Source organism: Leopardus geoffroyi, chromosome B3, assembly GCF_018350155.1.
Source record: "Leopardus geoffroyi isolate Oge1 chromosome B3, O.geoffroyi_Oge1_pat1.0, whole genome shotgun sequence".
Taxonomy (NCBI): domain Eukaryota; kingdom Metazoa; phylum Chordata; class Mammalia; order Carnivora; family Felidae; genus Leopardus; species Leopardus geoffroyi.
The window spans coordinates 98,612,214-98,628,659 of NC_059337.1; the positions used below are offsets into that span (position 1 = coordinate 98,612,214).

General features: G+C 41.0%; 1 protein-coding gene across 1 annotated transcript in view; it reads right to left on the minus strand.

Moving 5' to 3' along the window:
* The window catches only part of NIN (ninein), an 86,594-nt gene that overhangs the window by 15,789 nt on the left and 54,359 nt on the right, over positions 1 to 16,446 (minus strand). The window contains exons 15-24 of the mRNA XM_045450833.1: positions 15,099 to 15,604; positions 11,893 to 14,037; positions 10,501 to 10,626; positions 10,331 to 10,400; positions 8,590 to 8,805; positions 5,135 to 5,248; positions 2,070 to 2,192; positions 1,294 to 1,407; positions 347 to 552; positions 125 to 140 (exon numbers count right to left, since the gene is read on the minus strand). Coding sequence (XP_045306789.1) covers positions 125 to 140; positions 347 to 552; positions 1,294 to 1,407; positions 2,070 to 2,192; positions 5,135 to 5,248; positions 8,590 to 8,805; positions 10,331 to 10,400; positions 10,501 to 10,626; positions 11,893 to 14,037; positions 15,099 to 15,604 — 3,636 coding nt within the window. The remainder of the gene's footprint in view (positions 1 to 124; positions 141 to 346; positions 553 to 1,293; positions 1,408 to 2,069; positions 2,193 to 5,134; positions 5,249 to 8,589; positions 8,806 to 10,330; positions 10,401 to 10,500; positions 10,627 to 11,892; positions 14,038 to 15,098; positions 15,605 to 16,446) is intronic.

Below are 16,446 nucleotides of genomic sequence, written 5' to 3' on the forward strand. Positions count from 1 at the left end.
TGTTAAGATAGTCATCCAGTGAGGAAGAAAAACAAAAAAAGAACATAAGGGAAGTTATTAAAAACACTTTTTTTTTTTGAGACAGTATTGTATTTTCTCTAGCTTTATTATAAGGATACAGTACATAATATGTATAATACCTAAAATATGTGTTAATTGTTTATATTATTGGTAAGGCCTCCAGTAAACAGTAGGCCTAACTATTAGTAATTAAGTTTTGGAGGAGTCAGAAATTTTAGGTGGATGTCTGACCGTACAGGGGGCCGGGGCTCCTAACCCCTGTGTCGTTCAGGGATCAACCATATATTTATGTAAACACACACATCCATAAAAATATTCAAGTTACAGACTTAAAATCTGTGCACTTAACTGTATAAAGTTATACCTCAATAAAAAAGAAATTACCTTGTCACCAGCATTCTGAAGTTGTTTATATAAAGACATCACTTCTTGTTTCAAAGCCTCCTTTTCCTGCTGAGTCACTCGTAGGTCAGATTTAATCAGGGACATTTGCAGGTTCACATTCTGTAGGGTGTCTTCTAAACTCTGAACCTGCATCATGAGAAAAATCTTACACTGTGATGCAGATCCTCACGGTCTCACCTACAGCATGTCCAGGAATGAATGAGCTAAGATAAGAGAATTCCAAGGTCCCTTATATTTACTATATCCAGTTCTTTTTAGTAGCCTCGTGGAGACCCCAGTTATTATGTATATTTACAGGATGTTATATTTAGAGCAATGATGAGCTATGTCCTGGAGCAAGGTGTCGCTAACACAGTCATCTGGTATATGACCAAGTGATATCTTACAGAACCAGTGAGTACCAGCTGGCATGACAAAAGCTAGCTCAATCCCATGAACCATGAGGCCACAACTTGAGCTAAAATCAAGAATTGGATGCTTAACCGAATGAGCCACCCAGGTGCCCCAGTATCTATTTAGTTAAAAATAATCTAAATTTGTAAAAGCAATGTTGATAGGTATCATAACAGGGCATGAACGTGCCTTAGAAATCCTTTTTCTAAATCAGAAACAAGCAGTCATTTCTACACAGTATTCTTAAGCTTTTATAAGTAATCTCATAATGATGAGGTAATCTCATAATAATGAACTCTGAGGGAACTGTTCAAGTTTCATCACACTATAAGCATATGACAAGTATTAATCAAATTGAATCATTATGAACCCTCTTAGGCCAATTCTATCTGGAATATTCTTCCTACTAGGAATTCTGTTGGAATACATAGGAAAATATTAACTGTACAGGTGAAACAACAGTTGGCCACATACCTTTTCCTGTGAAGCCTCTAGTTGCGACTTTAAGGTTTCACTCTGGTGTTCCCAAGATTTCTGTTCTTGCTTCATAGTAGCAATTCTGTGCTCTAAAAGACTTGATTTTGCCAACTGTTTCAGGAAAAGAAAAGAGATAGCAGGCATGTTTGCAAACATATCTAGCCTCAATTTATGCATCTCCACAGAGGCTGAAAAGATAAGCGCCATGTGGGAGCAGGGCAAAGTAAAACACATTTTCCTGACTCCCTTTTCTACCTTTAATTTTGAAACGTCTGTTTTCTTTGGTGGTTTCCATTTTTCTCTCTCATTGCCTCATTGCGGGTGAGAAGCGGTAGGCCGGGAGGCAATTAGAACTCTCAAGAGTGTACCATAATAGGAAAACATGGAATGCCTACTAAGGCAGGTGGGGCGAAAGCAGTGTTGTGGGATTTGCTAGGGAAAATATGATAGAAAAAAAAGCGTGTGTCTATGTAATAGATCTCAGAGTATTATATGCGACAATACTTATTTATATAAAGTAGCATGGCTATATATTAAAATGAGGCAAACTGTATATTACTATATTTAATAATATCATTATTAAACAAATTTAGCCTCCTGTTAAAATCCTGCCCTCAGAAATTCAGAGGGCATGTAAGGCCTGCTGAAATGCTATTCCAGGAGACAGTGGAATGATCAGGCTAAAACGGGACTGCTGAGTGCCACTGGACATAGAGAAATGCTCACTATGGTATACACTGTATGGTGATGGTAAAAAGTCTTCTGTTTCCTACCTTATCCACACAGCTCTTTAGTTCTTCACTGAGAGCCTCCTTTTCTTCCAGCAGTTTTTCATTGTAGCTGAGAACACTAGCAAGTTTTTGCTGGAGGTCACCAAGATCAGGACATCTGTGCAGCTGTAAGAGATCAACAATCCCATCGTGTCTCATGGCTGTATTTATAAAGAGGTATTTATAAACAGGGCGTTTTCATGGCTGCTGCTATTTCCCTATCTACATAGATATTTCAGAGGACATATAAACTCTAAGGAACTATAATTAAATTTAACAAAATGTTCCCTACTCGATTCTCTCCATTCTCCAACCGACTCCCAAAATGTCTGCTCAGATAGATTCAAGCAGACAGATACTGTTACATAACGGTCCTAGCTTCCGTTGCACCTTCAGGGGAAAATAAGTGACATACTGCCATTCTGTCATCAATTTAACATGTGTACATACATAGCACCATACATTTTCCTCATGCTTTTTTAACTAGAAAAAAATCTTTTTCAGCAATCTCAGTCAAGAGTATAGAATTGGCATGAACCAAGGACTGTGTATCAACACAAAGACAAGTTTAAAGCTAAAACAATCAGTGTTTTTCACTTTGTTTCATGGGTCCTTCCCTTTGGAAGAGGCCAAAATTGCCTGGCTCAGTAAAATGTTAATGCGGACACATTGGCTTCCTCCTCTCCACTGGAATCAAGGCAAACCAAAGGCTGTTTCCGTTCCATTTCAGTATCAGCCTTACTAGGACTGACATTTTGGGGGGCCTTTCTGTGTACTGGAGGATGATTAGCAGCATCTCTGGCTTTTAGATGCCCATAGCACCCCTCTCTCCACACACCAGTTGTAAAAAACAAAAATGGCCCTAGATATTGCTAAATGTCCCAGGGTATGGGAGTGATTCCTACCTCCCCACAATGACTGCTTCAAAGAGACCGATTGTTTCTTACACGTCTTTACCCTTTCCCATAGTCCATGTATTTTTTTTTTTTTCAACGTTTATTTATTTTTGGGACAGAGAGAGACAGAGCATGAATGGGGGAGGGGCAGAGAGAGAGGGAGACACAGAATCGGAAACAGGCTCCAGGCTCTGAGCCATCAGCCCAGAGCCTGACGCGGGGCTCGAACTCACGGACTGAGAGATCGTGACCTGGCTGAAGTCGGACGCTTAACCGACTGCGCCACCCAGGCGCCCCTAGTCCATGTATTTTTAATTTCCCTCTGTTTCATTTGACTTCCATATTTTCAGTTCTTCATTATCATTAAGATTTTGTGGCCATCTCTCTATACCTTAAGTTCTTTCACACATTTAGCTTTAGAATAATATGACAAAATAGACTTTAAGGGTTGAATCTTGTCTTCAACTGAGAATACAGCACACCTTACAAATCTAAAGTCAGAAGGACATAGGACAATGTATTTTAAAGTACCGAGACACTGGTTTACTAAAGGATCTTTCTCCTTTGCTCTCTACCTTGCTTCCTCATCCCCAGAACCTCACAAAGCCTGGTACCATTTCGGGTGTGCAGGCTGGCATGTGGCTTCTGCTGATGCTACTTGTGTTTCTTTGCTGTGCAACAGATAATTTCTCACTCACAAAGTAATTTTACTTGTATTATGTCCTACAGAGCAGCACATACTTCCTAGGTCCATGCTGTATGGCAGCAACAATGGGCTGATACTATTCTACTGTCGTGATCCAAAAGAGCCCAGTTGCCGTGAAACAACTTTCTACTCAAGGCAGACAAAGCTCACCATTTTTCCACTTCACTGTTTATCCCACCGCCTCTGTAAAACCTACACAATAAAAACATGCCAAATGATGTCTTCACCATGCTATCTTACTCCCAGATCCACTCCTTTTCTTCTGATCTCTAGCTTAGCGAAGTCACAAAACATGCATTTCCCATGCTATGGATTTGGAGCCCATCATTATCATCTTAAAGACGGAACAACAGATTTTCAAAAGGTAAAGGAGAAAAGTCTGCCCACGGTAATTAGGATGAACTTGGTAATAACAGCATTGGAAAACTTAGGCACCATAGAAAGGCCCTGTGAGCTTCAACTTTTGGAATGTTTATAAAGGCAGACAGCTTCTGTTATGGCAGAACAGATCTGCTCTGCAGAACAGCATCTGACTTACAGAACTCCTCTCAGGTACCAGTACTAGGCATTAGGAGAAGCACAAATTCCCTGGAAGGCTTACAATCCTATTAGGAAGTCAAGACTTCTAGGAGTCAACTAGAGATCAACACAAACATAAACTCAGTGCTAGAGACTCAGTATTTCAGCATTCAGAGGACACCTTTGTGCTCACAGGCTGAACAGATACAAAAGAGAGAATCTGATAATCTAAGGATGTCCTGATATCGAAGTAAACCTTAAGTGAAGCAATTTTAAAAAACAGAACTAAATTCTATTTATAAATTAGGATTGCTCAAATCCTGTACTCACTGAAAAGTGCAGAATTAAGAATAAAATAGGACAATGCTCAGGATATACCTTTAAGGTGAACCCTCTTTCATACTTAAAATTAAGTCTTTGTTTGAAACTTTGACATAGGCTTCTTAAAACCAAATTCATAAGTGAGACTGCATCCCTGCTAATGTTCTAGAATTTACTCCTTAGCCCAAGATAGATGCCACATACTTGCCATAAGAAAAAAGAGAAAGAGGTACCTTTTTGTGTGTGTCACACCAGTCTGGATGAGTAGTTATTAAAGTTATGAGCAAGAAAGTCACTTTCATTTTAGACAAACTTATTATTACTTTGTCACCCGGCTAGAGGAAAGCAGAGTGACAAATTTCTTAAACTGAAGCGGCTGTGACTGATTTACAGAATTTTAGTCTACAACATGTCAGTTACACACCTCAAACAGCATGTAGAGGGTTAGGGATAGGAGCCCTTATACGTGGACTTGTACTGCAAACCCTCAGCTTTTACGAAGCAATGAGCTAGTTGACAGGACAGTGTATTAAGGATGTCCGGTGGCTGGCAACGCCAGACCATCAGGTTCACGATGTACTGTGAGCCTCGCCACTGCACCCACTCCCAGCAGCACGCAGTCTTACTTGTTTCATTTTCTCCAGTTCATCTTTGAGAAGGAGGTTCTCCTGTTCCACAATATGAGTCTGTATTTTCACTTCAGACAGTTCTGCCTCCAGAGAAGACACTAAAGTGGAGGACTAAGAAGAAAAATTAAAAAATCAAAGAGCGGACATACTCATTTAGCCTAGGGAAACTTACTGGGTTCACACAAGGCAGCATTAAAAAAACTCTAGCCCCCGATTCAACGACACACTCTTTTATGACCATTATATTCAGTGGAATGAACCAAAACTATTTTTTTTAAGTTTATTTTTACTTACTTTGAGAGAGAGAGAGAGAGAGAGAGAGAGAGCACGAGCGCATGAGTGGGGTAGGGGCAGAGAGAGAGGGAGAGAGAATCCCAGGCTGGCTCTGCACTGTCAGTGCAGAGCCCGACCCAAGGCTCAAACCCATGAACCTTGAGATCACGACCTGAGCTAAAACCAAGAGTTGGGCGCTACCCAGGTGCCCCCTGAAATTATCTCTTGAAAGACTGTCCACCTCAACATCATGAACACGATTTCTCAGGTAGTTTTTTCAAGTCTCTCCACTGCAAAGTTATTTCTCTTGGGGGAGACAGGTTAAGACGATGATAACTGTGTTTCTCCTTAAACTTGTTTATTAATTTTAGTTTCTATCGGATTTTGTCTACAACAGTTACTACTCTCATGTTTGCCTAATGATAACTTTCTATTTTCTTCTTTCTTTCTACATTTATTTATCAGAATTCTGCTTTAAGGGAGAGCTGTTAATTCTCCCCCATTTAGTCAATTTTTAATACCGGTTTGTATCCATACCTATTTGTTTTATTCTGTATTTTATCCTTTACTATGATTATTTTGTTGGTCAAACTATTCCAGCTTTGGCCATGAGGAGCTCTTCAAGTGGGGTTCTGTGTCCTCTCCATATGCGCCCCATCTATTTTATTTTATTTATTTTTAGCACTTTTTTCTTTCATCTTGTATTTTCCCTGCCCTAGCCCTAGAATCAATCATTTTTCCAAGGAGCCCTGGCTTCTTTTAAAAGAAAATGGTATTTAGAAACAAGATCTGGGGGCGCCTGGGTGGCGCAGTCGGTTAAGCATCCGACTTCAGCCAGGTCACGATCTCGCGGTCCGGGAGTTCGAGCCCCGCGTCAGGCTCTGGGCTGATGGCTCAGAGCCTGGAGCCTGTTTCCGGTTCTGTGTCTCCCTCTCTCTCTGCCCCTCCCCCATTCATGCTCTGTCTCTCTCTGTCCCAAAAATAAATAAACGTTGAAAAAAAAAAATTGGAAACAAGATCTGGGCACTCCATCCATATACACACATCTATATCTCTGTATCAATCGATATATATACACACACACACACACACACACACACACACACATATATATATATATATAAAGAAACCTGAGTTTATACTAATGCCTCAAATTCCAGTCCAACACCAGAGGGTTCAGTTTAGCCTTCCCCCATTTCCTCCTTGCAGCTTCCTTCTCCAACAGTGAGAACCTCGGGTCTGTTGCCTATAATCTATTTACTTATTTGCTCAATTCCAATATACACAAAGTGGTTTCAGAATTACTGACTTATCCCCCACGAGAAACACATTCACTGGCTGGAATATTTTAGTGTTTGTGTACACTTCTTTTTTTCTTTAGCCCTACGGTATAGAGTCAAAATAATCATTTCCAGTTTACTTAATTCTTTTCTTCCCCATCGTAATTATGTTATCCATTTACAATATAGTTAGGTTCATTTCTTAGTGTTTGCGTTCCAGGTTGGTATTCCTCACCATCTTGATTGGTTTTGATTGGGTGTTTATCAGGGGGTATGTGAAGAGTATGTAAAACACTGCTATGCTTTTAAGAGTCAGAGCCATGGGAAAAGATCTACTCAGGGAAGTGGTACTCCCTTCCCTCATCCCTTCTACAACCTTCCCATTCTTCTCTTCCATCCCTTTCCCACCCACCTTCTATGGTAATCATCTCTTTAGTCTCTGGTTTATCATTTTTGTATATTTTTCACACAAATGAGTGAGGATATGAGCATGTGTATTTTAGAACATCCCTTTATTTCTTACATGGACAGAGTCATCCTATACTCTTTTGTGCTTCTCTTTTTCATGTAACAGTGTGTCCTGGAAATAATTTCACATTGGTAGACAACTTTCCCTTCCTCTCTTCCTTCCTTCCCTTTCTTTTTTCCTCTCTCTCTTTTTTTATGGTTACATAGTACTACCCCAAGGTGTGACTGTACCCACCACGTTTATCCAGGCACTCTCCTATATATGAACGTCTAGATGGTCTCTAATATTTTGCAACTACAAACAATGCTACATTGAGTATGTGTGCATATGGGTATTCATGTTGCTGGAGGTGTACCTTTAGGGTAAATCCCTAGAAATGGGCTTGGTGGGACAAATGGTAAGCTCATATGTAATTCTGTTAAGTATTAGCATATTTCCTTCCAGAAGGCTAATATCAGTTTACACTCCGAGCAACATATAAAAGTGCCTGCTTTCCCCAAAGTCTTGCCAACAAAAAGTCATGGGTGAGAAAAGATGCTGTCAGTATTGTTTTTACTTCCATTTTTCTGATTATGATTTTGAGTTTTTTCATGGGCTTGAGGGCCATTTTTATCTCTTTTTTTTTTTTGTGATTTATTCATTAGCCCTACTTTCTGTGGTATAGGATATAAATATTTTTCCCCAGTTTGTGAAATGTCTTTTGACTTTGTCTGTAGCATTTTTTTTTTCTTTTTTGGCCACAAATTTTTTTGATTTAATCATTTCTTTTTTGGTTTAATCATTTCTTTTTTGGTCTCTGGTTTATGGGTCATAGATAGCTTTTCTCTACACTAACGTTAAAGACAAATTGGCCCATATTTTCTTCTGGTACAGACGTAGATTTGTTTGTTATATTTAGGCTCCTAATCCAATTAGAGTTTTTATCTTTATGCACTATATAAGATACAGATATCTAATTTTTTTTTTTTTTAAGAGAGCACATGGGAGAGGGGCAGAGAGAGAGAGAGAGAGAGAGAGAGAGAGAGAGAGAGAGAGAAAATCTTAAGCAGGCTCCACACCCAGCACAGAGCCCAAGGCAGGGCTCGATCTCATGATCCTGAGATCATGATCTGAGCCAAAATCAAGAGTCAGATACTCAACCGACTGAGTCACCCAGGCACCCATAGGGATCTAATTTTATCTGTTCCCAACTGTCTACTGAGTTGTCCAGGCACCACTTCTTTATGAAATCCATCTTTACCCCAGTGATTTGTTATATAGTAAGTTTCCACTTGTATTTGAGTCTAATTCTAGACTTTCTGTTCCACTTCTCTATTCATTTGCTGATACTATACTGTTTTAAGACTTTACATGTAAGAAATTGAATATAAGCATTGCTTTATGCTTTGAGATTTTCTCCCAGAAGGCTGGAGGGTGGCCACATTCCATACCTGCACTTTACATTGTTCCAGTTCTTCCTTTAGATTAGACTTTTCTTGTTTCCATTCCTCCAATGTACTGCGCCCTGGCTCTTTATCCTTCTGGCGTAGCATTTCTGCCAGACGTTGATTAAGTTCTTGCAGTTCTTTCTCATTTTGAGAGTTCTTTTGGCTAAGTTCGGTATTTTCCAAATCCAATTGTTGGTTTTGGGTTTTTAATTCTGAAATCTAAATAAAACGGAACTAAGTTTTAAAGACTAGTTGCCCTAATTCTACTAAAAAACAGATTTAGAGACTATCTACCCAGGGGGAAAAAACCAAAGTTTTATACATACGTACGTATACAAACACATCCTTAATAATAGAATTTAATACGTTATTCATTATTACAAATTCCACCACTTGGGAAGCGTATGAAGAAGTGATAGACCCTCCATTTGGTCTAACTCCACAGGGGTTGCCATTGTTCACAGCTGGGTACCTATCCCTCCAGATTGTTTTCTATGTACATACAAAACTCGTATGTATGTGGAGGTTTTCTCCTTTTTATAACAGAAGGAAATTTGAATCATTTCAGATATTTGGGCAGCCTGCTTTTTCCACTTGTAATAGTTCACAGACTTTTATCTTTCCAAGTCAGTGCATTCAGAAACCACCACAAGCTATATTTTTTAGTGGCTCTAGCATATTGTGTCGAGACATTCCATAATGTATTTATCCATTCCCACACTGACATACAAGTTTGTTATCATTCTTTTAATTATGAAGAAACAAACCAATCTTTTGAAAAACTCATTTACACAGGGTACCATTTTGAATTTTGGGTCATTTTCTTAAAAGTGGGGCTACTGGGTTAGGAGGTGTGCACCTACATTACTGGTTTGAATACCCCCAAAATGTCTTCCTCATGGTGCTACCAACTTATAGTCCTATCGAAAATGTATGAGTACCTTCATATCCTTACCCCTTTTTAAAGACTAGATGGTATCTTTCATTTTTGCTAACCTGAAAGATGAAAAACGAATTTATTTGCACTTCCCTAATAAGGTTAACTATCTTTTATTTTGTTGTATTTTCCCCCTTTACTTGACCACTCCTACCAATTATGTTTTTTCAACAGGGTTTTGCCCCTTATTTGTGAGAGCACAGAATATATTTTGGATGTTAAGACACTGTCTGTTTCTAGTAATGAAAATTCTCTTTTCCCAGGATGTCCTTGTCTTTTGGCTGTTTCAGGCAGATTCTTAAATGGCCTTGTCCTGCACAACCCCATGTCATGAGACTACACAAACTGGGCACTTGAATGGCACAAGCTATCTGAATCAATTCTAATCCTACGAAAAGATATACTGATACTCTATATCTGTGAAATTCTGTCCTTCCCTTTTTGGTTTCAGTCATGGTGATGAAGGAAGGAGCTAACATCAATTGAAAAGAATGTGAGGGACAGAGTTAGTATTTCATAGATTTGGATTTAGAGCTAGTATTGTCTCCCCATTCCCACTGATTATAAAATTTGTATTAAACACTCAGAATCTAGAAATAATATATACATTATTATATTCACAAAAAAATATAAACCTAGTTTAGAGTCCGCATGGGGTGAGTTTCCATTCTGAAACCCGGGATTCACAACTTTATCATTACTAGCTACATGTGATTCCAGTAGTATGTCCTATAATTTTATAAATTGCGAATTAAAAAAGAAAATTTCAGAATCAAGAACACTGGGAAATACCAAGTATCTCCTCACCTGTTTCTTTAAATTTTCAACCATCTTCTGAACTGCAGCTTTTTCCTGTTTTACAGTTTCTATTTTTTGCCTAAAGGGACAGTGAAAATATAAGAGGCTTTAAAAGTTGAAGTCAAAACAGTCTTAGTCCTTGCAAAAATGCCCTAAGAAAATTTAAGTATATGTCTTACCACATTTCTTCCTGAGATCCATTTAATTTCCCTAATTTCAGGTTAGAAATGCTATCTTCTTCATTTAAAGTAGTAATTTCACTTCTCAAAATAGAATTTTCTTCTTGAAGCTTCTCAGATTCACATCTGAATCACAGAGATTTAAAAATATCATTATAACAAGGCAGTCATGTGGCATCTTTGGAAAATGCTTTCTAGGAACTTCCAATAAAACAAGTATTCCATGCCAGTTAAAATGAGAAGTCTAAATTAGTAGACTTTTAGTACTGGAAATCAAGCTCTGACATATTGACCCCTTTCTTTTGGGGAGGTAAGAATTTCACTAAAAGACATTAGGGAAGTGTGGCTAAAACACTGGAGCACAGACAGAGACAGGAACCGAGACTACGCCCGCTATGTTTGCTGGTTTTCTCAGTGGCAACCATACTGCTTTGGGCAAAAAACTTCCATTTATCTCGGGCTCAGGTCCTACCTGCTCTATACAGGCATGGGCCATATTGCTAAGCTGTATTAGCTTTAGTTACAGACCTCAGGGCACCTAGAAAAAGGAAGTTCACTACATAAATAAAAGAAATATGTACACTCATGTTCACTTTGTGATGTTTTTCAACTCATTATGTTCTGATTTGTAGAACCAAAAACGGTCTGAAGAAGGGGAACAACTACATCTGGAATTCAATTATTTTGTTTCAGATCATTCAGATAACGTGATGTGATATTTTCCAAGTCTTTGAAAACCAAACTTGCTGGAAGACTATTGCAATCGTGTTATATAAAGTCAAGTGAGCAGTGTTTCGCATGAGTTTCGTTTCTGTCTTAAGTACAAGCACATTTATTAGAATCTGATAGCTCTTCAACCAAACGATATGTTCTAAGATAAATTTCCATTGTTTACACAATATCAGCATGTACTTCAAGTGACAGGAGTGAAGAACTGTAAGTCACAAAGCACAGAATTTTTCCTATATTAGTATAAGAGTTCTCATCTACCAAGTGAGTTAATCATAAACAAAAGGCATTCTCACAGAACGTGTTCCATCAAATGCGGGAAACAATTAACATTTAGCAAAACCAAAACTACCAGTCCAAATGAAATGCTAGAAAACAGTTAAAGACTTGACACACACTGAGGATGCACATGGTTAAACAGCAAACACGCTCCGTTAGGACACCCTGAACAAATGACATTTATTTCCTGTAGAGGGGGAGGGGATGCCTCCTAGGCCGGGTTATTCTATCTGTTAATACGACACAGAAGCAGAAGGAAGCCTACGGTACTGCTCTCTTCCTGAGGACTAACAGGTTAGTTTCTCTAGGCACAGCAAGCGGCGGAAGTTAGATTTGGTGAGATGCTCTTGGGATTCCATGAAGTTCAGAAGGTATATACGTTACCTCAGAAGTTCAACTTTCTGTTGCATCTCACTGCACGTGATTTGCAAGTCATGCATCATCGCCTTTAGTTCTTCCTCGTTTTCTCCTTGAGAAGGTCCATCTTTCTGCTTAACTAAAGTAGTGACTCTCTCCCTCAGCTTTCTAGTCAGCTCCTGCAGCTTCTTCTTCTCCAGTTCCAACTCCGCTATGGTGGCCTGACGCTGAAGATGTCCGTCTTGAAGGCCCGGCAGAGCAGTGTCTTCCTCCAGCAGAACTTGGTTCCGTACTCTGGGCTTCTCTCGACGTGTCCGGATTGTTCTGTGAAGCCAGGCAATTTCACTCGCTTTTACTTCTCCCACGAGCTGTGCATTCTGCTGCTCGAGGTACTGGTTTTCTTGATAATGTTCTTCTAGAATATGGTGGACACTTGTCACCGTGGGCACACGCTCTTCCCATGTCTGATGTCGTCCGAGCACCTTCTCGTCAGGTTGGACTTCCCGGTTATCTAAATGGGCTTCCCATAAGGAGAAGCAGTCACAGCGCAGCGCCGCTCTTTCCTGGAGCCTCTCGATCTTGCCCTGAAGCCTCAAAACCAGAACATGCAGTTCCTCGTTTTCTCTCTTGACCTCATCATAACTCTTTTCCAGGCTAAGGAAGGTTTCAGTCACCTCTTCAACTTTCTTTAGCTCATCCTGCAATTTGAAAACTTCCGAAGTGAGGTCTTTGTTATTTTCTAGGGCTTCGTCATAGCGCATCTCCATCACTCTCAGCTCTTCCTGAAGACAGTCATTTTCTCTGCTGGCATCTTCATATAACAATTTATACTTGGGGGAAGCCTCAGGGATTCTCTCAAGCATCTTCAGTTTCTTTTTTAGCACAGAAACGTCAAAAAGCAGGTCCTGTTTCTTTTCAGAAGCTCGACTGCAGTCTGCACGCAAGGTCATTAGCTGTTCCTGAAGCTGACAAATCTGATTCTTCAGGTCCCAGGTCTCGGTCCTGGTCTCTTCACTATTCTCAAGCTCGGAAAAACTCTCTATTGATGCTTCAGACTCCTCTGTCTTGACCTCCTGTCTCTGAGCTGAGCTCGTCCCTGTACTTCCCAGATCCGGGGCCTCATCGTCTTGTAGGTCACTTAGGGCGCACCGTGTGGCTACACCTTCTACTTGCTTCGTTTGATTTTGCGGTAAAAATGGCTCTGTCCGTTCCACAGAATTTCCAAAGAATCCAGTAGTTGGCTCGTCTAAACAAGAAGACATCACCGACCCTGGCTCTAATTTCTGTAGCTTCTGTTGCAATCTCGAAATTTCAGTGGCCATTTTCACATTTTCCTTCACTGCTCGCTCATGAGCTCTCTGCAGGCTCAAGAGGACATCTCCATTCTCTTCCAACAACTGCTTTCCTTGCTGGAGCAGGGACATGGCTCCACTTCCTTCTGCGTCCTCCCCTCCTGCTGCCTGGCAGCCACTCTCTCTCCTGGAGAAAGGAGATGCCACCTGCTGCATTTGCTTGATTTTATTCTGCAGCCTGGAGATTTCTGTGCTCATCTGGGCCCTCTCCTGATCTGCCTTCTCACAGGTCACCCTGTGGACGCTCTCCATGGCCTGAAGCTTGGCCATCATTTCCTGCCTCTCCCGGTCACATTCCATTTCCAGCTTCTCAAGCTGCTGGCTGGCCTGCTGCTCTGAGGCGCCCGCCTGGCACGGGACCTGCTCCCCGTCCTTCGGACCTCTGTCACGACCGCTCTTCAGCTCAAGTATCTGGTCGGACAGCAGGCTCTGTTGACTTTCAGACACGTTTCTTAGATCTTCCAGGTCTCTGAGCAGCTGCTCTCTTTCAACGACCATACTACTCAAATGTTCCTTGTACGTTTTCTCCAGCATCTCTCTCTCCTGGGTCAGGACCAGAGACGTTGCTTTCTCTCTTTGCAGAGTCTCTTTGAGCTGCTCCTGGGCTTCGGCGCACTCCTGGGCGAGCTCGTCCTTCTCAAACTCCCACTGGGATCTCTCCTCCAGCTGCTGTTCCACGAGCTCCTGCAGCTCTTGGCGGTAGCGCCCCTCCAGGCTCCGCAGAGCGCTTTCGCACCTCTCGGTGACCTTCTGACAATCGGCCTGAGACTGGGCTTCTATCTGAGAGGTTCTTCTATTACACTCAGTTTCCATTTTTTCCCTAAATGTAGTCAACATACAGCATTACTGAAACTGCCACCGCCTCCAGAAGCAAACAAAAAACATTTTCCCGCGCACGGGAGAAGCCGCCAAGCAGACAATTTATATCCTTTCTATAAAAACGGTCTTCACGTATTCCTGTGTAATCGATTTATACAGAGACGGGGTCTCATTTCTGAGGGCTGAGACTGGCAGCCACAATTAACTTAAAAGACTTACCTCACTGTGTTTAGAGAAAATCTAGAAACTGCCTTCTTTGGCATCCTCCTGGATGTATATGTTTATGGATTTTTAACCAAAAACGTACACTGATATTTCACATTCACGACCACATGCACGTTAACCTAACCCCTAACTCGGGAAATGTAAACAATTCCTTCATTTTAATTAGGTATACATTGGAGGGTAGTAGTCACATAAACCACACATATTAATATATTCATTGCTTTTCCTTATTTAATAAAGCAGCAGTAAGGTAATCAGAGTCTAAGGCATCAAAGCCCTCAAATATACCTGAGATTTCATGTGGGGAAAGTTAAGCACAAAGCTGCACTTCATAATTTGGACAACTCTACCCAGAATTTAGCTCATAAATAGCCTTTCTCAGAACACAGTAATTACTCTCATCTGGAACCTGAAAGGATAATTGAAACAAGAAATACTGTCTGTGGGGGCTCCTGGGTGGCTCAGTGGGTTAAGCGTCTGACTTCGGCTCAGGTCTTCATCTTGCAGTTTGTGAGTTTGAGCCTTGTGTCAGGCTCTGTGCTGACCGCTCGGAGCCTGGAGCCTGCTTCGGATTCTGTGTTTCTCTCTCTCTCTCTCTGCCCCTTCCTGCTCACACTCTATCTCTCAAAAATAAACAAACATTAAGAAATACTGTCTTTAAAAAAAAACAAAAAACAAAACCACCGTTTGAATAATCTCAGGGTAGGCTCATGTCTAAACACTGGCAAAACAGGTTGAGAAACTAAAGCATCTAGTCAAAGTCTCCTTAACTGCCTGGAACTTCTGGTGCCCCCAAGGGACAGTATTCTGGTTTCTCCACTTCCCCTATTTTCTTACCTTCCCTCTTGAAGTTCCCTTTGGTGCTTTTCCAAGAGCTCTTTTTGCAACTCCTCCTTCTCAAGAGCGTGCTTCTCAATCAGGCTTTTCAGCTGCTCCTGGTGAAGCTGCTCGAGTTCCTGAGTCAAGCCTCTCACCTTCTCTTCTGTCCAGGCGCCATTCCGAAGGAGTCCTTCCCTCTCCCGGGTAAAGCTGTCCTCTGCCTGCTCCAGGCGAGCCTTGAGTTCCATCTCGTGTTCCAGCCTCAGCTTCTCCCGCAGGTGAGCCTTTTCCTCATCCCACCTCATTTGCAGTTCTTTTTTCTCCTCCTCGTGTCTGCAGAGAGTTGTATGTTGTGCTTCCTTGAGCACCACTGCCTGGCCCCGAAGTTCTGCAGTTTCGTTTTTAAGGTCACTTAGTTGTTTTTCCAAGACGCGGACCTCATTCTCGTACTTTTGCTTCATGCTGTCTTGCTCCTTTTCACAGGCGACCTTGGTTTCATCTAGCTGCTTTTCATAATGGTGCACCTGAAGTCACAAAGCGAAACCACCACAATGTTATCCAACTCAAGGCGGTGGGAAGGTGATGGGGGCGGTAACTACTTTTTTCCCAAGTGACATTCCTCAGCTTTCCCATTTTGACAGCTCGAAAACATGTTAAATAAGCTATGTTTGAGGCAGGCATAGTTTGTTTTCCTTTTTAACTCGGTTGAATTTTATTAGTTTCTGAACAACTCTGATAAAAATGACTAGACTTTCACATAGATAGTGTTGGTCTTCCCAGGCATCCTGTCCAACTGTAAAGGTAGGGGTTTAACATACTTAAATTCAAATATTGATTGAACACCTATCATAGGCACTCGGTGGGCTTTGTGGGGACACAAAGTTGCATACGATATAGTCCTGCCATCAAGGAGAAACAGCTCTAGACATGGTTTTGACAAGCACAAACAAGTACGCTACAAGGCAGAATGAAAAACATAACAGCTATAGAAAACAGACAAATATATTGGTCAAGGGTATTCAGGAATGGGTTCATGCAGGAGATAGCATTTGATCTAAACTCTGAAGGGTAAGTAGACTTTCAAGAGGTAGAAAGGAATAACACAGCATGTGATAGCATGAACAAAAGAGGACAGTTTGATGAAGAACGGTGAACTACTGGCTTGGCTGGAGGAGAAGGTAACAAAGACCAGAAATCTAAGCTGAAGCACTGTGGTGAAGGGTTTTGGAGTCCAAGATTCAGAAGTTGTACCTAATGCTGTATCAAAGGGCTTTCTTTGGTCTTATTAACATGTTTCTCAACAAGTTAGAAATAATGCATTGGCCTTCAAGTTCCATGCTTGCTAGGGCTGAAGATAATACATTTT